The sequence below is a fragment of the Empidonax traillii genome, unplaced genomic scaffold (assembly GCF_003031625.1).
Source record: "Empidonax traillii isolate 1590-97213 ecotype Southwest subspecies unplaced genomic scaffold, ASM303162v1 scaffold20:size5563877, whole genome shotgun sequence".
NCBI lineage: Eukaryota > Metazoa > Chordata > Aves > Passeriformes > Tyrannidae > Empidonax > Empidonax traillii.
This window is the reverse complement of record NW_020955213.1, coordinates 4,911,577-4,932,455: the sequence shown is the minus strand read 5'-3', so window position 1 is coordinate 4,932,455 and position 20,879 is coordinate 4,911,577. Positions and strand designations below refer to the sequence as shown.

Here is a 20,879-nt window from a genome sequence, read left to right as displayed (position 1 = left end):
TGCACCTCCCATGCCGGGACCGGGATTTTGGGTGCTCGCGGGTTTGGTTTCTCGCCCTTCCCGAATAGCCGGGTGCTCTTCTGGTCGCGGAGCACCGGCCCCCGGGCCGCTGCCTTTGGCGGAGAGCTGGCGGTGCAGCAGTGCAGGGTTTCCCTCTCCCGGTGTGATGCCTGACGGAGCAGCCGGAGCGTTTCACCGAGGGGAGCTGCGGTCTGGGATTCTGGAAGTCAGGAACGCCTTTTAATGGAGATCTTCAGATGACAGCTTTAGATTTAAACGCGGTTTTACTTGCATTCACCAGATCTTCCATGAGTCAAAAGCGAAAAAAAAGGCTTTTCCCACTTTATTTGTCTTCTAGCTTGTCTTTTAGTTAGGAATGGAATTATGGATGGATTGTGCTGGGAAAAGTAATTTTTAGCTCGTAAATGAGGACTTTTCTGTACGCTGAATTTATTTGTGAGCAAGCTGCAGAATATATTTACATTACAGTAGCTGATCCAGAAGAGTTTTCCACATTGTCTTTGTTGCACAGTAGCTGTTCCAGACAGTTTCTCCATGAAGTCCTAAACATTATTGCTTGCTTTTGTGCTCGAATTTTTTGCATATCCTTCTCCCCACCGTTTCTCTCGGGACTTTGTCAGCCTGATGACTCTGAATTTACAGCATTATTCTGTGCAGTGAAGGATTCAGGATGTATTTTACTACTTTGGTCCTTAGAAAAAAAAAAGCCATTCACTCAAGGCAGGACTTGTTTTTCTGGAATTACTGAAGTGGAGGAAAAAGGGTATGACTGAGAAAATGACACACCAGAGAGATGCACAACATCCCACCCGGGCTGTTTACTTTCCTCCTGTGCAACTGTAACATCACATCCTCCAGCAGCTGCCAGCCGGGTCAGTGCACGCCGGGGCTCTCCATTACCGTCTCCCTTTCCACGGCGACACAAACGTTTGTCGCTGCTCAGGGCTGGAGGCGATGCTCAGATAGCACTGCCTGCAACTGCAGGGCGGCAAAACCAGTTCACGCACCAGCTGGCAGAGGGGATGGGGTCTGCGTGGTCCAAAGGAGCAAACCCAAGCAAGTGCAGGGGATAGATCAGCCCGAAAACAGCCCAAGGTAGGTGGGGGTGTCCCCAAAATGTGCAGAGCGGTGGACATGATGAAAGCTGTGGAGCTACTGGTTTTAATGTTTGTGATGACAGAAGATAGTTCCCCCTCTGAGCGTGGAATTAAATTTCTTCAGGGTAAAGGCTTCCTCCTGGTGTTGAGTGGCTGACTCAGTTTTAGAATATATTCTCCAGAAAGAGCAGTTTGTGCTGCCTGTGTTGGACTATGGTGCTGCACTGGTGTGTCTGTCAAGAGAGGGAGATGCTGCGAGGACCCGGGGCTGTGGAAGAGGCCAGCCCCCTTCCTATTTGAAATATGCCAAGTGTACTCAAAGAGCTATATGTGAAAAGCAAGAAAGGGCCGTTAAGTAAGGGTAATTAAGACTTGTGTCCTTATTTAGCAGGATACACTCTTTAGTGCATTTGGAAATGTTTGTAATTAGATGGTGTCTGCCAGGAGAGCTTTAAAATCATCTTTCGTGTTCGTCGGATTTGTGTATCTGTGGTCTCCATCTGCAAGACAACGTGTATTTGGGGATTAGCAGATGGTGCTGTGGTGGTACCATTAACGGGGACTTTTTGTCTCTCTCATGTTTGCTTCCTTAGTGGTAGAATTTGTACAGTCTGTGTGAAGTTGAGAGCATTTCTCAGGTGTTAGAGGGGGTTGCAGTGTTTTGGAAACTCAGGATGCCCCTCGTTGTGCTGGTGGTGATTTCTGAAGTACAAGGTCCAGGTTATCAGTCATGGAAAATAAGCCCTTGCTAACTCTGTATTTCTGTTTTGCTGTTGATGCTTAGCAACACCAAATTCTTTAGGGTGGAATTTTTGTGTATAAAATAACTGGTTTTGGCTTCCTGTAAAAAAGTGTAAATTTTCTATATATGCCATATTGCAATAGCAGAAAATTGTCTCTGTGTTAATTCTACTGTGGAAAATATGTGTGTGTTTATACATAGATCTGTATGTACAGCCTCAGTCTCTTCAGCTTTCGATAACAAAAATAGCAACAAAATCTTTCCTTCCCCCAAGGCCAGCAATAACCTTCTCGGTGATTTTCAGAGGAGTCCCTGCTCTGCAGACAGCACCGATTCCTTCCTTCCCTGTCCCCAGTGTTGTACTCCAAATGCTGATGGGTCCCCCCTGTCCTTCCCACGTAGCGGTGCCCCAGGAATTCTCTGGCTGTAAAGGAAATGGGACTTGTCAGCCCTGAATAAACACCCTTCCCCTGCAGAGACGCACAGGCTGCCTAATCCTCACTGTCACCCTCCAGCAGCGTGGGTGGCTCAGGCAGACAGAGTGAGATGTTTTGGACTCGACTGACCAAGTTCCTCTTTCACAGGTGTTTGATCCACATGACTTGTACACCGGAGACCAGTTCTCCAAGGTCCTGAGCACATTAACAGCTGTAAATAAAGCTACTGAAGGTAAGAGAAAAAGGGATTTTTTTCTGTCATCCTCTCAAATTCTTTCTTGCGTGTGTGCAGGACTGGTTTTTGTTTTTTTTTGCTAATTCCTAGTTTATGATGATTTCTTGGCAAATTGTTCTGCCAGCACTGATGCTTGATGGTGGATGGTGGGATTGGCATTTCATGCTTCTACCCCAACTCTGGGTTTAGATGTGGTGTTTCGCAGGTGCTGTGTGCACTCTGCAGAGCTCGATTACCGCTTTGCACTGAGGGACCTCTGCTCAGTTTTGATAGTATTGAGGGACTTCAAAGTAGGTCATTGTAAGGGAGCCTCAATGTAAATGAGCACGCACCTCCCAAAATGCAAATATCAGATTTTAAATAGTGTGTTTTAAAGCCGAAGAGAAAAACAGCTCCATCTGCATAATATCTTTACTGAATGTCAAAACAAACATTGTTGCCAGTTGCTCAGTCAATTGTATTGATGTTTTTCTCCTCTCCTGGGTTCCATAGAGTAGGCTCCTGGATCTGGAAATCAAGCTGGTAGCTTGTCCTGCATCCCTGGGAGCAGGAGCAGGCTGCTGAAGCAAAACAAATCAGCTGATCTTGTTTCCATCCCAGATATGTAGCTGTTCCTTACAGGCTGCTTTGAACTGATGCTCAGTCACACAGGCTGTGAAAGGAGAAGTTCAATGGGGAGGACAATGGCAGTGCTGCTCTGGGGAAGGGGTGAAAAGACCTTCATTCTGAGGGGATGAGGAACAGGCCTGCATGAAGTGGAAAGCATTTATAGCCCCCTATCATACAGGTGGATTGGGACAGAGTCCTGTGCACCCACCAAAGTCCAGCCCCAGGAGAAGAGTTCGGTTTCCCTGTTGCAGGTCACATTTTAGGTGATTTAAAGGAGGAGAATTCAAAATCATTATTTTTCTCTCATTGGAAGATTTTCCTCTTTGCTTACTGCATTTTGCCTGCTTTTGGTTTGTGGTGGTGCTCTCTGTTGTTTTACTTCTCTTTCAACTGAGTTTTTGCTTTTGATTCTCTTTTGCTAGTACAGAAACTGCTCAGGTGTTCAGTGAAACAAACTCTTAGTTGGGAGTAGACCCTCTCCTGCTTTTTTCCTGTTTTCTGTTCTCATGCAAGGCTTTATAAAATCATGTATATAAAAATATGCACTATATTTATACATTATATATACTATTGTATAAGCTGTCATGCATATATTGTACATCAACACGGGTAATATCTGTGTATAGTAATAATACATAATGTATAATAATAGTAGTATTTATATGTACACACACACATACTATTTGTACACACACATATGTCTGTGTAATGCTGCTCTGAAGAAATTCATGTTCTTAGGCTGCCATTCTGCAGCCAGCCCTCGGCTTTGCCCACAGCTCATTACCTAGAAGTCTGGGAATGGTAATCTGGCCTCATCACATCATCTCCTCCCAGCCTCAGCACCTCTCACAGCCTCTCACTGCTCCATTACCCACACACCCTGTGACCCCGTGTGGAAGCTCTTGCATTTCAGTGTGATGGGGATATAAAATGTAGGTTACCTCGACCGGGAGCAACCTTTGCAAGGGCTGCTGTTGTGATCGACAGTTGCTTCATTATTCTGAAAGCAAAAAGAGTGAGAAGCTTTCCTGCCTCTGTGCTTGCCTGTTGCTGGACCAGAGGGGTGTGATGGGCGTGTGCTGATGGGATGGCGAGGCCACTGTGCCATTCTCAGAAAGTCCCCTTTTTTACAGCCCCAACTGCATTCCTGCAGCCACCCATGTCCCAGCTCCGCCTGGGACAGGGCTTCTGGGAAGTAGTTCCAGTCATACATTACTGACAGGGCTATAGGGAAGCTGTGATCCTCCTGGTTTCATGGCAAACATCTGTTTGAACATATGCTTTCTCTGTTTAAATGTTAAAAAGCGCAATGCCTGCGATATAATTAGCTGCTCAGGCAGAGAGCACCCTTGGGAAAAGTACAGGGTAAAATAAATACATGTCTAAAACATTTGCTTTTTAGTGGCTTGGCCGAGTTCCTGGGGAGCAGGAGCCTGTGTCCTACAAACCGCCACTGCAGATGGTCCGGTTTGCCCGTCTCGTCAGAGGCCAAGGGCTGAATGGAGCATCAGGGCAAGCCTGGTGCTGGCTACTGCAGTTCCTGCCATGGCCAAGGCTCTGGCAGGCCTGTGCATCCCAGCACTTGCAGTGCTGCTGCATCCCAACACCCTCGTCAGAGGCAGAGGGGAGTAGGTGTCAGCTAAGGAAACGCTGTGGGAATGTGTTTCAGAGCATCCATTTGAAGTCCAAATCCTTGTGTGTTCGTGGATCTTGTTATGCAAATAACTGGAGGCATCATTTGTAGCGGATAAACTTGTAGTTCACCAGCTGTCCATCAAAACACAGCAATACAGAGCTCAATGCTTTTATCTGCGAGAGGGCAGGGGAGGAAAACCAGCTGTGCTGGATCAGACGAGGCTCATCTGCCAAAAATAGTGTAGGAATGTGAGCAGAAAACCCAGCTATTTTAACCATAGTTTAAGCAACATATGGCAGCAGTGTTCCATGCTGGACCAGGCATAAAATAGGACACTGTCATGATGCAATATAAATGATACACTTCCCTGCCAAACTGTCAAAGTCAGTTTTACATTTGTTTCTAGGTTGCTGCAGATATTTATAAAAGCTTTGGAAGATTGGGAGGGGCAGGGAGAAGCATAAAATCTACAGTAACCGAGTCATTTCCTTGGGACTGTGGCTGATGACTTGAACAAGCGAAGTCTGGACTTGTGGTTTACGCCCTCCCTTTCCAGAAGGAATCAGGGGAAGAACATCTCACACTGGCAGCCAGCCACCCCTCTGGCCTGTGAGTCGCCAGGAGCAGCCAAAACCACTCCTGCTCAAATCCCGGGATGCTTCAGAGAGAAAAACCCACTCTGTTGGCAGAGTGGGTTTTCCATGCAGAGGGGTTTTGCTGTTGCTGCAGCCCAGGGAGTTGGGAATTCACCATGTGGTCGTAAGGCAGTTGTGTAACGAGCAGGGTGAAAGAGAAAACTGACTCACTGACAGCACACAGGACTTATCATGGATGTTGTCCATTGCTAGAGCACGGACTGGGCAGACTGGTGTGTGGGTATGGCATGGCTGGGGGTTTGTAAGGCAGCAGCACCTGGAAGTCATAGTCATGGACCTGGTCCCCATTGTGCAAGGGGTTGGAGAGAGACAAAACAAGTCCTTTCCCCAGGAGCTCATAGTTTGTGTTGCTCCAGGTCTAGTCTAAGGATGAGGTGTTTTCCTATTGAAGCAAAAACCCTCTGGGGAGAATAAAAGCCCAGCTGAGTTCCTGTAACTCCCACCAGACTTCCCCTTTGGAATGAGTTTTCCATGTTGACGTTCAGACAGGAGGAGAATGGGGGAGCAGCAGCCTTAGAGTTTATGTTTTCTTATTCCTGTGCACACTTGGCTGGATCACCCTCTCCTCTTGCAACATTTTCAAGGAAGAGCTCCAAATGTCACCCAGGGACTTGCACACCCAGCACAGTGAGTCCTGCAGATTGCTTTTGTCCATCCTGCTTTTGAGGTCTGTGGACATGATAGGTCCACACTGCAGGTGGAAACCAGCAGCTCTGGAGTGCAGAAATGTTCTAAAATCTGAAGCAAAGCTATAAGGCAAATCTTAAAAGTCCTTCACAGTTTACTGGGATGATAATATCTGCTGTTGCATTTTTTGACCACTATGGCGCATAAAAAGGTGATCTGAGTCGTGTCCCACAGCGTGGTGTGGGGTACAGTAGCTGAGAAGAAGTGGAAATTACGAGGTGGCTTGAATCCCATGGTTTTACCCCTCTGCAGCATCAAGCAGGAGTCTGGGGTTGAGCACTGCCAGGTCCTGCAGGAGCTGGGACTTCTCTTAGTGACAAAGGACACTGACTCAGCCTCTGCATAGTTGTGACCAGGAAATTTTTTACCCTCTGGTGACATTTCCTGTATTAATATAGAAGCAAATAACTAATCATAAAAACAGATGTGTCAGAGCAGCAGCGTTGCCTCCAGCATCAGGCAGGTGGGGGCAGGAACAAGCCTGGGGACTGGTTTGCAAAGCAGGGAGCTTTGAGTATGTGAAGGAGGCAACTCCAAGAGCTGCTGGGACAATCTGAGCCTTTCTGTGGGCTGTCCATCTCCTGGGGATGACACTCCTGTCCTTCCTCAGCATGGCTTGAATCCCTCTCTCACATGGCTAATGGCAGCAGTCCATGAACAGTAATCAAAATAGTGCCTAGGCTGTTTCAGCTGGATAATGAACCCAGAAGGGCTCCTCTGAATAGAGAAGCAATTGTGTTGACCAGCTGTTCAGCATTCTTCCCCACTCGGTGGGACAGCCCACGCTGCAGCTGTGGAGGTGACCTAAGAGCACTGGAGAGCTAAACTCTGACACACCTTCAACAGTGCTTACTTGGATCCCATTCATTCATTCCAGCATTCCCAGTTGGGCATCACTGGGCTGAGTATCATTCTACTTTTCTACAGTTTTAAGGGCGATTTAAAAAAAAATACTGCAGTTAGATGTGTGGCTGGCACCACCTAGGAGCGCCTCAGGATGGAATTCAACCTCTTCCATGATGGAAGGGTTATCCCAGCCCAGAAAAACATCCTCGCTGTTGACTGGCAATACCCACACTGGAGATGCTGTCTCGCTCTTTCAGCTGCTGTGGCCTGTTGTTTTCTTTACAGGCTTTACTCTTTGCTTTGCTGTGATGTGGAGGGGTGTTGGACAGCTGGGTAAAACTCAGATGTTGTTTTGTTTCACCAGATCAGCCACCCAAAGGGCCATGTCCACATCTGTCATCTCGTAGCTCTGCGGCTGGAGACCCCCAGACTGAGTCCAACGGCACAACTTCACAGTCAGCGAGGGTGTTACGGAGGCAATCCAAGCTTGTGGTATCCCTTATTTAACATCTGATTATGGGTTTGATGTCTGTGGGAGCAGAGGGGTGTGAGTGGTACCTCTGGGTCAAGAACAGCAGAGGGGCTTGTTCTCCCCTGATCTCCATCGCGGCTTTGCTGCCTCGGTTGGAGGGAGTCTCGCAGCTTCTCCAAACCACAGCGCTCCTCTGTGTGGGGAGAACGATTCTTATCTGCCATCCATTGCACTGGGAAACTAAATTAATGCTTGGGAGGGAGGGACCTTGGGGTCCTCTGGAGGGAGTATTTACACAACAGCAAGACATTATTGCTTGTTATACAGAGCAGTACTGAAAAAACAGCTGTCACAACAAAGAAGAACAATGGCTTGTCCTAGTGGTTTCTGCCTTTTTGGAGGACTTACTGAGTTTTTTCTATGTTTCTTTCCTTAGGAGATGACCGAGAATGGCAATCATCAGCTGGTGGTAAAGGCCAGGTTCAATTTTAAGCAGACCAATGAGGATGAACTCTCCGTTAACAAAGGAGACATTATTTATGTCACCCGGGTTGAAGAAGGGGGCTGGTGGGAAGGGACCTTGAATGGAAAAACAGGCTGGTTCCCAAGCAACTACGTCAGAGAAATCAAATCCACCGGTAAGCAAATTGCTTTCAAGGGCTGATTGAATGACAGCAGTATAATGCAGTGAGGACCCTTTTGCCTTTGGGAAATTGCTGCTATTTATTAAGAACCATTTGTGTGCTTAAAGCAGCCGGGCTAATGGAAGGCTGAACGAGGCCGGAAGGGTAAAGCCTTTTGGATGAGTCGTTTGAGAGCTGCTTCACCCTCTTCCCAGTGCTCCCCCAAGCCCCATCAGCACGGAAGCAGGGATGTTGCCAGAGGATGAGGCTGGGAACAGTTGCTTGGTTCCCCTTTGTTCTGTGGAGCTGTCAGGTCGTTCCAGTGTCTGAGCACAGAATTAGCTTTTTTGTTAGAGACCTCGGTCAGGCCATGTGTTTGTGTTTGATCCTGCCATTTCTGGCAGCACTGGAAGGGATGCTCACCGTTGTGGTGTGCAATCCAACAAAAACTGCGTGGCCACAGGGAGCGGTGCCTGGCTTTGTCCGTAGTGATGGCTGATTCCTCAGGGTACATTTTCCCCCGATGCCTCTTCTGCTGGGATGCTGAGAAAGGAAGAGAGAGGGTACAATCCATCTGATGACATCTGCCTTTACTGAGCTTTGTCTTGAGTGTCCTTAACATTTTCTGGGATGTGATCATCCCAGGCATGGTGGGTGATGACATGAAGACCCTGGCCAACTGCCCTGTGGTGTTACACATCCATTCAAGTAGCTCAGCCTGTTCATCAGAGGCCATTGCGTGACAGTAAACTGTTTTTCTACAAAAGGCAACTTAACTCCTTAATGTGCCTTGAGGACTTACCCTGGACAGAGACCAGTTGTGTGCTTGGTGCTGGTTTTATGGCTCAGGGTCTGCCCTGGCCTCAAACACTGAGATGCCAGCAGTGATCTGCAAAGAACTGCAAAATGTGCAGCCCCCATTAGACATCCTTGCTCCCACACTTGCAAAAAAAAAAAAAAAAAAAAAAAAACAAAGGAGGGAAGAAAAAAATTAATGATTGAGTGCTCAGAACTAGGTCAGTTTTTGTTTAATTCTAAATGAAAAAATCATTGTTAGAATATCTCATCTCCCACTGTTTCCCTCTGGGAAATGATGTCTGAGCTAGAGCAGGACTTTGTAGCAGGGATTGAAGGCTTGTCTGGCACAACCCAGGAATCACTAATTAACTCAGTGAAGGGAGAAGAGAGATGTTTTAAACACAGGAGAGCAAACTTCAGTCCTATGGGGAAAATCAGATGGGAGGTGTATGAAATAACAGCACCTCGCTGAAGGGAGAGTCTCCCATAGATCCTGATGTGAGAGCCCATCAGATTTTTACATCTACAGAGCTTTTCTCTCCATATCCTCTCTCCAGCATCCATTTCACATGGAAGGAGGGTTCATTCCCCTGGTGCCTGCATGCTCAGGAGATGTGGCCATATTCCAAGTGATATATGCAGAGACTATCAGTGAACCCTCCCCAGGAGCGCTGCTGGGGGGGGAGCGCTTTCCTCACCTTCACAGTGTGAGACTTATCACTCTAAATGGAGTTACTTGTTTTTCAACAGTATCTGTACCTCCACTGTGTCCTAAATGTGCCCTTTGGGTGGAAATAAGTATCTGTGTGGAGGAAAGCTCCTCTGAGTCTTTAGATGAGGCACAGAGCTCCTGGCTGGAAGTGACAGGAAGCACTACAAGAGCAATAATTAGACAGTACATCAAGCTGCAGCTTCCAGCGGCTAAATTTATCAATATCAGGCTTCTTCCCTGCTATCGGTGTGAAAGTAATTGCCTTCTGTGAGTGATTGCAGGGAGACAGGAGAGCCTGGCTGCTCTGCAGGGCTCTGAGGTGTTTCAGTACGAGGTGTGCAGTGTGGCCAGGGCTGGGCAGCCTTGCACTGCCCGCCTGTCCCAGTCCAGAGAGAGTAACAGTGCTATGTGGTGCTGGGAGAGCTGGGAAAGCTGTGCTGCTGGCAGGGAATGAGCTTCTCTAGTGAAGGAAAAGCAGAGCAGGGGCTTGTGTGTGTGTGTGTCTGTGTGTGTGCACACATATCATGCTGGAGGCATCCGCAGGGATTTAGCAAATGCCAAGTGAGAACTGACTTCCAGGTTTGTGGGAGCTTTTCATTGAAATCTGCCTTCATTCAGAGAAGGATTTTGCATCAGCAGTGACTTCAGGGATCATGGTTCAACGTATTGATCAGGGTTGGCTTCAAGTGCCTTGTGAATCACCTGGAACAAAACATGGCAACTGTCGTTTCTTACAGACACACAGTTTTAAAACCCAAATTTTGTGGGCCAGGTGAAGTCACACTGTAGCTCCAAACAGTGCCAGACACGGGGCTGCTGCCAGGGAGCAGACCTGTAAGTTGGTTGGCAGAGGCTGCGCAGAGCTGCTGGTGTGACTCGCTTGGCCACCATCAGTATCATGCACACCTCTGGTTTGATCCTAGCTTTTATGAAGCAGGGAAACAAACTCTGCAATTGAAGTTTTGTGTTCACAGGGATGAAGTTATGTCTGCTGGACATGATGTGGCAGTGTCTTTTCCTCCTGGAATAATGAGAGCTGTGCACTGTTATTTATTGATGTATTTTTTTTGTACAGATAAACCACTCTCTCCCAAAGCATTAAAAGGACTCGAAAGCACTCAGCTGACAAAGAATTATTACCCTGTGGTAAGTTTTAAAGTGCTGATCATACATTTTAATAAGTAGCATGTTATTAATCTTCTGAACTGGCTCCTTCCCTTAAAAATCATTGAAGCAATTCGTAACAATCGGGGATGTGACTCTGTGTTTAAATGCAGCTGTTTCCATTCCCTTGATTCAAGACTGTCAAGGCAATAAACCACAAATGGAAGTTGCTGCAAATGTCAAAAGGAGAGACTTGAAGTAGGCAACTGAGATAGTTCAGCAGAGGTGGCAGCTTTGAGATCAGTGTGGGGGAACAAGGCACAATGTCTTTGGTCCAGTCCTTACCGTGGACTGGGACTATCTCCCCTTGATAAAGATGGGGAGATAGTGCCAGATTAGGGCTCTGGTCCCTTTCTTGGGTTTGGCTGGAGATGTTACACCCTGAGCTCCCTGCCCTGTGCCTCTGCCAGCAGCTGCAGCCCTCTGCAGCTCACAGCCTGGCTTGGTAACTAGGCTCAGCTTTGAGCAGGTTCACAGCCTGCCAGGCCATGAACTGGGACTATAGAAGGGGTGTGGAAACATCACCTCCTCTGCATCTTGCTGCCAGAGTGACGAGGTCTAGCAAAGATGGGGCAGGTATCTTCCCCCTGTGTCCAGGCTGGAGTGAACCCTCTGGTGTAAGAGAACAAAGATTCCTGCATGTGAGCATCCCTGGCTCTCAGTGCTGGAGCTAAATCATGCTCTTCAGCCTGTCTAAATATATTTCAAGCGAAGCAAAGCAGTCACAGTATGTCCAGAGAACTGGGAACCACCTCCACTATCTCTAAAGCTCATCCACACTGAGAAACTTGAGTGCTGACTGGGAGGGTGCAGGCACTGGGTTTTCCTGTAATGAGGCTGGGGATGAATTGGCTGCAGAGATGGATTAGCAGGAGCAAACCTAACTCTTCATATCCCTGAAGTGGCAAGTGAGCTGTGTCCTGGCTTGAGCTGCTACAGGAGCCATCTTTAGTGCAGCCACTGCTGCATTTAAATTGTGCTGCCTTGGTGCAAACAGTGCTCCCAGGGTGCATGCACAAGTTGTTTGTTTGCACACCTTGGCAGCCAGTTGTGCATGCAGGGTCAGGGCACGAGCCTCTCAGGGGTCAGATAGTAAACTCAGGTTGGACCTGACATTGTCTTCATGCTTTGCCAGAGAAGAAGGAGCAGCCTTTAACACCTACTCTCCAGGTCTCATCGAGTTTGCAAAGTAAAATCCCAAAATTAGCCCACCAGGACTTTGCTGAGCATTCTGGGTTCTGCATTAACAAGTGTAATTTCTGGACTTAAAATACACTTCCCTGCACTTCCACATTTGGAAGCTGATGTCATGTTCCTTTGACTAGTCGCTAGTACAAAGATCTACTCAGTGCTCTGTCTCTCACTCTAGGTGTTGCAAAATATTCTGGAAACAGAACGAGATTATGCGAAGGAACTACAGTCACTTCTGGGAACTTACTTAAGACCCCTCCAGTCTTATGATAAGTAAGATATAAGGGCATCTGAGGTGGAGAGAACCCTGTAAAATCCATCATAGTTCATTACTTTCCTGCTTTTGAATGCTCAGGGACTGTTACTGCTGCTCTTGTAAAGCCTCACAGTTCTCTGTGAACCAGAAAACCAGCCCACGCTGTGCAGGTTTCTGCTCTTTCCTATTCCTCAGTGGTCACGCAGGCACTGGGCTGTGTTAGAAATGGGCATTTCCATCCGGGAGAGGGCTGGCTGTTCCCACCCATCTGCAAGCTCATGTGTGCCTGTCCCAGCATGTGTGTTCCCTGGCAGCGTGCCTTGCATGGCTTCTCCCCTTGTCATTTGCCTTGTTTTGACTTCTCAGCCCCATCGTCTCTTCATTTCATGCGTGACGACAGGTTATCCTCTGTGATAGGATGGCCTCTCGTGGAATCCAGCCAGAAGTGGCTCCCCTGTGTCCCTGTCTGTCCAGGCACCAAGTACCTCTGTACTTGAGAAGAACACGCTGCCATCTCTTGTGGCCTGAGCAACACTGGGCTGACTGGGGGGTTTTCCAGGCCTACCTGCAGAAATAAGGCCACATGTTTCCCATCCGTGCTGGGCAGGGTGATGCAGAGGCAGCCACGGGCAGCACACTGCTGCCTGTCAGCAGGTCTCTGTCGATAGTTTGACCCTGCATAGAAGACCCAGTGCAATTGACTTCACCTCCCGTTCCTTGCTTCAGCTTTACAGTTGTCTGTTCCCAGAGGTGCCGTCTCGGTGACCCTGTCCATGAGCTGGGGTCCCTCCAGCCGAGTGCGCTGCGGGAGGACTGGGCAGCCTTGGGGCGTCACGAGTGGAGAGCTGATGTTTAGACATCATCCAGTCTGGAGAGATGAGAGACTGGTGTCCTAAGGCCTCTGTGTTTGAATCGTTTCTCCCTCCCCCAAGTCTTCATGTGGGAAAATTTCTCATGCTCACAGCCTTGTGGGCAGCAAATGGCCTGAATGAGGGTGTTATGAGGATGAATATGAGGATGGCTCTGAGGATGACAGAAGCAGACACGTTAGCTTTGCCTAGGAAGAATCCAACCTCACTCAAGGAACAAAGCAGTCCTTACCTGAGGTGCCTCTGTGTAGGACTGTTGTCCCATAGGGAAACCACAGAATGAATCCCTGAAGACAAAGCTGTCTCTGTGTCTGTGCACACACCGCCCTCCCCACCCCTGGCTGAAATCCCATCTGTCTGTGCCTCTTAGATAGCTAAGCATCTGAGAAGATTAGTGTGATTAAGTGATTAAAATCCAATTAAGATAATCCTTGGCAGCAGACATCTTCTCCAGGAGTCTGTGGTCTGTAGCTCATAGATCATGAATTTCATGTTTCCCCATGTCCGATGGTGTGTCTGGGAAATGAGAAATTCTTGGGTCTTTTTGGAAGGACCGCTTACAAATATGAAGGGGATGCTCCTGAGAACAACATCTCTGATGCTGTCTGGTGATTTGAATCTCACAGGCTCAGCACTGTGGACATTGCAGCATTGCTGGGAAACATGGAAGAAGTCTCTGCATTCCAGCAAACACTGAACCAAGCCTTGGAAGAAGTTGCAAAGTAAGTCCCTGCCATAGCACTAAGGTTGTTAAGCTGCAGCTAAAAATAATAGACATGTTCATTAATCTTCCTCCTGGGTGCTGTCTTAGACTTCTTAAATATAGAAGAAAATAACAGGATTGAAGAAAGGTGGCAGGTAGTGCTTTGGCAGGAGGGAAGGTAGAAGGAACTCTGACATTTTTAGTGCTAAGGCATCTGCTGAATGAGAGTGTCACTAGACCTGACAAAAGATGCAGGCACATGCAGGGTGGGAGATCTGGCAGGCATGAAGACGGGAACTGCCAGGAAGCAAAGAGCAAATTATTAGAGGTGCTAATTTCCTGCAGGGAGGCTGACAGACATGTTTAGCCTTAGCCCAGCCTGTCTTTTGGAAGGGCTGAAAAGAGAGAGAAAAGACTGAATACTAGAAATATATTCAAGCTGTGGCTTCTCTTTCTCTCTCCATCTCTCTCATATTCACGGGCAGCCCAGAGAGTGGGACCACCCCTGCATTGCCCCCAGTTCTTTCCAGCACATCCTCATCAGACACAATGGGCCGCAGCATCCCAGTTGCAGCTCTGCTGGTGTCACAGGTCAGGCTGGGCCACACCTTGCCCCAGGCTGATACTGAGTTGTGATGCTCACTGTCTGTGCCACAGAAACCCAGACCCATCTGAGGATCTCCTTCCTCCTCCTCCCCAGGTGGCAGGTGTGGGTGTTTTGCTGGGTTCTGCGGTGCCCCGGGAACGTCCCCATGCAGCGGGTGGTTCCTGGGCAGGTCCCTGAGGTTGCCGTAGCTGCAGGGTGCAGATCAGGGGGCTCAGTGTGGCACTGTGTTGGTGTTTGTAGGCTCCCCGAGAACCAGCAGCGTGTGGGAGGCTGTTTCATGAACCTGATGCCCCAGTTCCGCTCCCTGTACCTGACGTACTGTGCAAACCACCCATCAGCCGTCAACGTGCTCACACAGCACAGGTGAGTGAGGGAGGAGGAGCTTCAGACTGAAATCCCTCCTTTAAAATGTTTCTTTTCTTATTGATACTTGGCCTGCCACGGCTGTTGAGATGTGTTTTGCCAGTAGGACAAGGGGATAACGTGGGATCCTGCCGTTGGGAAGACTGCTGGGGCTTCAGGCTCTTCAGCAAAGCCTTTCAGTTCTAGCGTGGAGACAACTCATTGCTGCTTGTGTTCAGGGCTGATCCTGCCTGCACATACAGGATCCTACCTTGGGTAAAATAGGCAACCCCAGCCCGGGCAGTAGCATCTCCTCTAATTGTTATTTGCTGAAGGACCCAGATGCTGTTTCAGATCTGCTCCTCCAGATGCTGTTTACTCCCACCTGCTCACACACCTGCAGGTGGAAGGGTGCTCCTCTGTGGCACCACAGTGAGGGGCACATCGCTGCAGAAGGAAGGTGGTCGTTGAGTCACCCAGAGTTACCCAGTTTATTAATTGCTGTTAAACCAAATGGTTGATTTGCAGGATCACTGGTAGATCATTTTAACAGCATCTTTCTCCCACTTGAGTAAACACTCAAATTCATGTGATGTTGTACTCAGGGGTGTGCCAAGCCAAAAGGCTACCACTGTGTCATCCCTGGTGCAGTTTAGCTGTCCTCCCTGCAGCAGTGGGAATGCCAGGATCCCATCCATACTTTTTAAGTCTTCCCATTCTGTAACAGGAACTTACCTGGTGAAATCCAGCTTTAATTCAGCGTAACGAAAAGCCTGGCTCCAGCAAATGACTCATTTATGTGGTTCTTCAGTCTGACCCCATTTCTTAAATCAGTCAAAGAATCAGCTTTAGCAAATGTGCTGACACACACAAGCCATGTTTTCTGGAGTGATGGACGTGCTAACACCTGCGTCACGGCTCCCAGCAGGGTCCCAACATGTTGCTGCACCAGCCTCTGCAGTCCACACTGTCCACCAGACACCTGGCCCTGTGCCATCTCTCTGTGCCCAGGGACCAGCTGCTGGCACTGATGCATCCCAGGGGCTGTGCATTCCAACACCTGCAGCCACACAGCATCCTCCCCTGCATCCCTGGGGAGCTTGGCTGGAAGCTCACAGCTCCCTGCCTGCCCTGCTGGGTTGATGGGGGGTGCTCGAAGGGGAGTCTGGGCTGCCCTTAAGAAGGCACAGCTCAGAGCAGAGCCCTGACCATCGGGAGAGAGCGTGGGAGGCAGCAAACACAGCCCTCAGTGGTGCGAGCCCTCCTTGTTTTGTTGTTGTTGTCGTCTCTATTTATAGTGATGAGCTGGAGAAGTTCATGGAGAGCCAGGGCGCGGCCAACCCAGGAATTCTCATCCTAACCACGAGCCTCAGCAAACCCTTCCTGAGGCTGGACAAATACGTGACACTGCTGCAGGAGCTGGAGCGGCACATGGAGGTAGGTGGGATGCAGACTCTGCCCCTTGGTGCTGCCAGAGCTGCCCTCTGAGCTGCAAGAGGCACCTTTGGTATGTAAGCACCATGTGGTTAAAAGTACTTACCACCTCTCCAAGGAGATGTCCCACTTCCCCAGGACATTATCCACCTTTCAGGTTAAAAGTGGGAAAGCAGTGGAGGAGTCAGGGGGGTGTTGTGGGAAGGCATTGCCTGCTCTTCACCTCAGCCCTTCCTCAAAGATGGGCCATTTCCAGCACAAGTAAAAGCAGAGTTCAGGGTCAGGCTACAGCTGGTATTTGTTTGCACAGCGGGTAATAAATCAGAGTTTTTATTATCGTTTGATGAGATTCCTAAGCCTGGCCACTCGTTCCTGCGGCTCAAAGGCGCATTCCTACCCCTCGCCTCAGGCTTGTGCTCCTGAGTGGAGGCAGAGCTGCACAGGCAGACGTACATCTGGCAGCCAGCACAGACACGGGGGCGGAGGAGCGAGTCCTGGGAGCAGGGAGAGCAGCCGAGGGGCACAGAGACTTTCTTGGCAAGTGGCAGGTTGGCTTCAGGACATTCCTTCCCTCAGGGAATGTAGAGATCTCTGCTGCTGGAGCTCTCCAAATCTCGGGGGTGGTGCAAGGGGGTGAAGAAAACAGAAGTAACAGTCTATTTTTAACCAGGTTTGCTTTTCCCCCCCTTCCTGTTTTAATTACCAGTTAATTACTCAGCACACTTATCCGTGACCATTCAAATCCACAACCCAACCAAAGGATTAAAACCTCTGTGCTTGAGCCAGGGGTATTTCTGCATAGGAGAGAGCATGAGAGTCTGCAGGGTAGGCACACACAGACCTACCTGTCCCACTCTCACCTGGCTTAGCTGAGCTGCAGCCCCCATGCCCATGAAGGGACAGCGTGCTCTTTGCAGGATGCTGTAAGCAGTGGATTTGAGGACACACACATCACCTGTTTCTCTTAGTTTCTAAGATGAGTGTGGGAGTTTTGTTGCATGAATCAGTAGGGCTGAGGTTTAAGCTGTGATGCCGTGGGAAGAGCATGGATGAATGCAGTATAGATGGATGCAGTGTGGATGTATTGTACCATAGCATTCCCTGCACTGCTGCTCAGCTGGTGATGGGGCAGATACACCCAGGGCAGCCCTCATCCCACATTCCAGGCTGAGCATCATTAAATTGGTATCACTGAATTGAGTAGCTGCTTTCAGCCATGCCACGTTGAGGTGGATGGTGGGGAAGGTACCTGGGGGACTGTGGCCCCCTCCTGCAGCCTGTGCTGCCTGAACCTTCAGCCCCACAGCTCTGGTGTACTGGGACAGTGGTGCTGCTCAGGATGGGTGATGCTCAGGGTGGGTGATGCTCAGGTTGGGTCCTGCTGCTGCTGCTGGCTGAGGTATTTTCTCTCCTTTCACTAGGAGGCGCATCCAGATCATGAAGAGGTTTTGAAAGCCATCACATCCTTCAAGTCCCTTGTGGTAGGTGGCAATTCTTAAAATAGAGCGCTCCATTTCAGGGCTGCATTTCACTAAGAGTGAGTCAAGCCTGACATTTGTCTCCTCATTAGAAAGAAAGGTCTTTTGGAATGGAAAAGACGGGTTATAAAGAATACTAATTTCAACTTTCAAGCCTAGAGCTGCTCCTCTGGGTGTGTGTTTTGGCAATTGCACTCTGGCTCTGTGGTCCCAGAGCAGAGATGGCAAATCTCTGACTTTCTTCTCCACTGCTGAAAACCACGTGCGGGCAGTGGTGGCAGCGGGGTCCCTTTCATCTCCTTTTGCCTCCATTCCCTAATCATTTGCCACCTGAAACTAGAGCACCCCTTGCTCGTTGAGGTGAGCTGGGAAAGGTTAACACGGCCGTGACTGACTCAACTGCTGGTGCAGCAAGAAATTCCCCTCTGAGCCCATTGAGTAACTCTTGGTTTTGCTGAGGTTTGCTCATGGACACTGGGGTACTTTGACCACATTGCAGGTAACTTGTGGCTCGGAATGGGAACAGAGCACAGGGATGAGTCAGAGATAGCAAACCTATTTCTGTGAGCTGTGTTACCTGCACCCCTCAAAGTCCTGCTGCACTGACATGAAACAGAGGGGGGAAAGCCATCCATGTGCACAAAGGTTTTACCCGGAAAAGCTTTTTTCGGTTATTAAAAAGGCCTTAGTCTCTCTTGCTTTGTAGCCACTACCTTTCACTATAACCACTCCAGTTGTGGTCCAACTTCCTTCCTTAGCACAACAGATGCCAGTTTTCGGTGTTTAGCAGTGCAGATGAAAGATGGGGAGGAGAAAGTTCATAGAAAACAGGAAAGGGCGATCATGTTGCGTTTACTTAGAAAAACTCATCTCCCTTTTATTCTGGTAGCTGACAGGGGAATAACTCAGTTAAATTACGAGGTGTCATTAATCTTTAGGAAATCTCGTAAGCGATGAACGGGTTTACTTGAAATGTGTACTTGGGTGATGAGTAATTTAATGTCATTATGACACAACTGAAGAGGTTCAGTGTGGATTTGAGGTTACACAGGCAGAGATGCCCCTTGCCATGGACGTGTAGTCCTGTTACAGGACCAGGGAGGCTCCCAAGCATGGGCAGAGAGGGACCACAGAGCCACTGTAATTCACAGTGGTGCCCCTGTGTAGACTGCAACAAACTGCTGTGGCTTTTATTTGGATTTTCATCCTGGGGACATTGGTTTGGGACACTTGGGACGCCGTCAAAACATGCAACAGTTGTAAGACCAGAGGAAGCCCCCACAATTTGGTTCAAATGCGTGTGTTTCCAGAACAGACCAAATGCAGCCTCTCTCTTCGAAGACCTGGATAGTCAAAGAGTTTGTATGAAACTAAGGTGTAAAGGAGGAAAATCTCGGTCAGGAAAAGGGGTTTGGAAGAAAACAAGGAGCTGGTGAAAACTGAGCCTGGTTTTAGCTTTGCAGCAATTTTCCCCATTGGCAGAGTGGTCAGTTAAAGGAAGTTTTGCTTGGATTTGCAGGACTGTCTTTGCTCAGTCAGCATTGTCCTCTGCTTGCTGAGAGCTGCTCAGGGACTGGCTACTCCGTGGAGCTCCTCCAGTCCCCAGCTGCTGAGCATTGGTGTAGTCTTTTCAATTACAGCACTTTCAGTAGATTATTTTTGTGCCACTCTGCAGCACCACCGAGTCCCGCTTTTGGGCTTGCAGATTTTGGTTAGAAAATATCCACCCATCTGATTCTTGGGGACTCTGCAAATACAACTCTGCCGTTTGGACAAAATGGGCAAAATCTCTCCAAGCAGTAGCAAAACTAGAGAAATTTAACTCTGCAGCTGTCTTGGTTTGGAAAATGTGACCCTGTACTCTCAGAGGTAGGGCTGGCTTGGAAAGAAAAGTTTACTCAGTGCAGTTTGCAATTTCTTTGACATTTGAACATAGTCATTACTTCATAAATCACTAGAGTGTGATTTTTTTAACAAACTTCGTGTAATAGAGCCGAAACAGGCTTTCCTGATCCCTGACATGACCAGCCCTGAGCCCGCAGGGCTGTGGGAGTGTTGCTGGTGAAACTTGGGTGGTTTGGGTTTGTGCCTGCCCTTCAGCTAATGAAGCTCTGCTGTGATTCCCAGTCGCAATGCCAGGAGCTGAGGAAGAGGAAACAGCTCGAGCTGCAGATCCTTTCTGAATCCATCCAGCGCTGGGAAGGGGAGGACATAAAAACAATGGGAAACATCATCTACATGTCCCAGGTTATGGTGCAGTGTGGGGGAAGTGAGGTGAGTGAAGTCAGGTCCTTCTGCTGACTAAAGGCATTGTGTCCAAATACCCCCTTGCTTTCAGTATCAGTGATGTAGGGCAGCAGCTCCTCTCACTCCAGGCCAGGAAACTGAAGACAAATAGTGCTGATAAATAATTTTATCTGGGGAAGAGCTGTGCAATGGGACTGTGCACATCTTCGGAGTGAGTCAGACGCCCTGGGAGCTTGGCTTCAGGCATTTGGTGTTGCATTTTTGAAGCAAAAAAAGTATCTCAGTGTCATAAAGCACATTAATTTCCCTCTTTCTTCCCTGTGACTTACTCTGAGAAAGGAGAGTGACTTGAAAAAGTCCTGTGCCTAGCACGGTGGCTGCTGTGACGTCCCAGTCCAGAGTTGAATGTGCTTTGGACGTAACTGTGCTCCTGGACATAATGCGTTGCACCAGTGCTTGCCACCACCTTCCCCAGTGGTGTTAAAGCAGTGCATGCTGCAGTGTGGTGTGGGAAGGTGCCTGTTATCACCAAATTTCTTGATGTAGAAACTTTTCCCTGAGAAGACCTGTAATGCAGGTCTGGGATGTGAGATGCTGGGAGGCAAAACGTCTTCTGAGATGCTCCGCAGTGATAGGAAGGGGATTAGCAGGATGCAGGCTAAAATCTTATGCAGGAAAAACTAGTACAGAAATAAGATGCTGAAAATTAAAAAAGCCCAAATAATCTGTTTGGGGGTGATCTGACAGGCTGTGATTCCAGCTGCAACAGGTTTGGTTTGCTGGAGGCAGGTGCTTGTGATGCATTGCAGACTGGACTAACCTAAATTCTTATCCCTGCAGGAGAAAGAAGAGCGGTATTTCTTGTTGTTTTCCAACGTTTTGCTGATGCTGTCTGCAAGCCCACGGATGAGTGGGTTCATCTATCAGGTAGGCATGCTTAATTTGAAGTTGCAAGGCATTTGGTGTAAAAAAGGAAATCAGATAGCTCTTATCAAACTCAAATCCTCTGCGTCCTTC

At 48.6% G+C, this 20,879-nt stretch overlaps 1 protein-coding gene across 4 annotated transcripts in view; it reads left to right on the top strand.

The window, feature by feature from the left end:
- Positions 1-20,879, top strand: part of ARHGEF6 (Rac/Cdc42 guanine nucleotide exchange factor 6) — a 39,818-nt gene that overhangs the window by 6,770 nt on the left and 12,169 nt on the right. For 3 of the 4 annotated variants that reach the window (XM_027899730.1, XM_027899739.1, XM_027899756.1), the window contains 11 exons: positions 2,445-2,529; positions 7,331-7,458; positions 7,875-8,076; positions 10,647-10,717; positions 12,105-12,199; positions 13,678-13,773; positions 14,602-14,724; positions 16,002-16,140; positions 17,559-17,618; positions 19,743-19,889; positions 20,703-20,789. In XM_027899730.1, the coding sequence (XP_027755531.1) occupies positions 2,445-2,529; positions 7,331-7,458; positions 7,875-8,076; positions 10,647-10,717; positions 12,105-12,199; positions 13,678-13,773; positions 14,602-14,724; positions 16,002-16,140; positions 17,559-17,618; positions 19,743-19,889; positions 20,703-20,789 (1,233 nt within the window). Of the gene's footprint in view, positions 1-1,030; positions 1,117-2,444; positions 2,530-7,330; positions 7,459-7,874; positions 8,077-10,646; positions 10,718-12,104; positions 12,200-13,677; positions 13,774-14,601; positions 14,725-16,001; positions 16,141-17,558; positions 17,619-19,742; positions 19,890-20,702; positions 20,790-20,879 lie in introns of those variants that run through there. The other variant, XM_027899749.1, reaches the window with a different exon arrangement.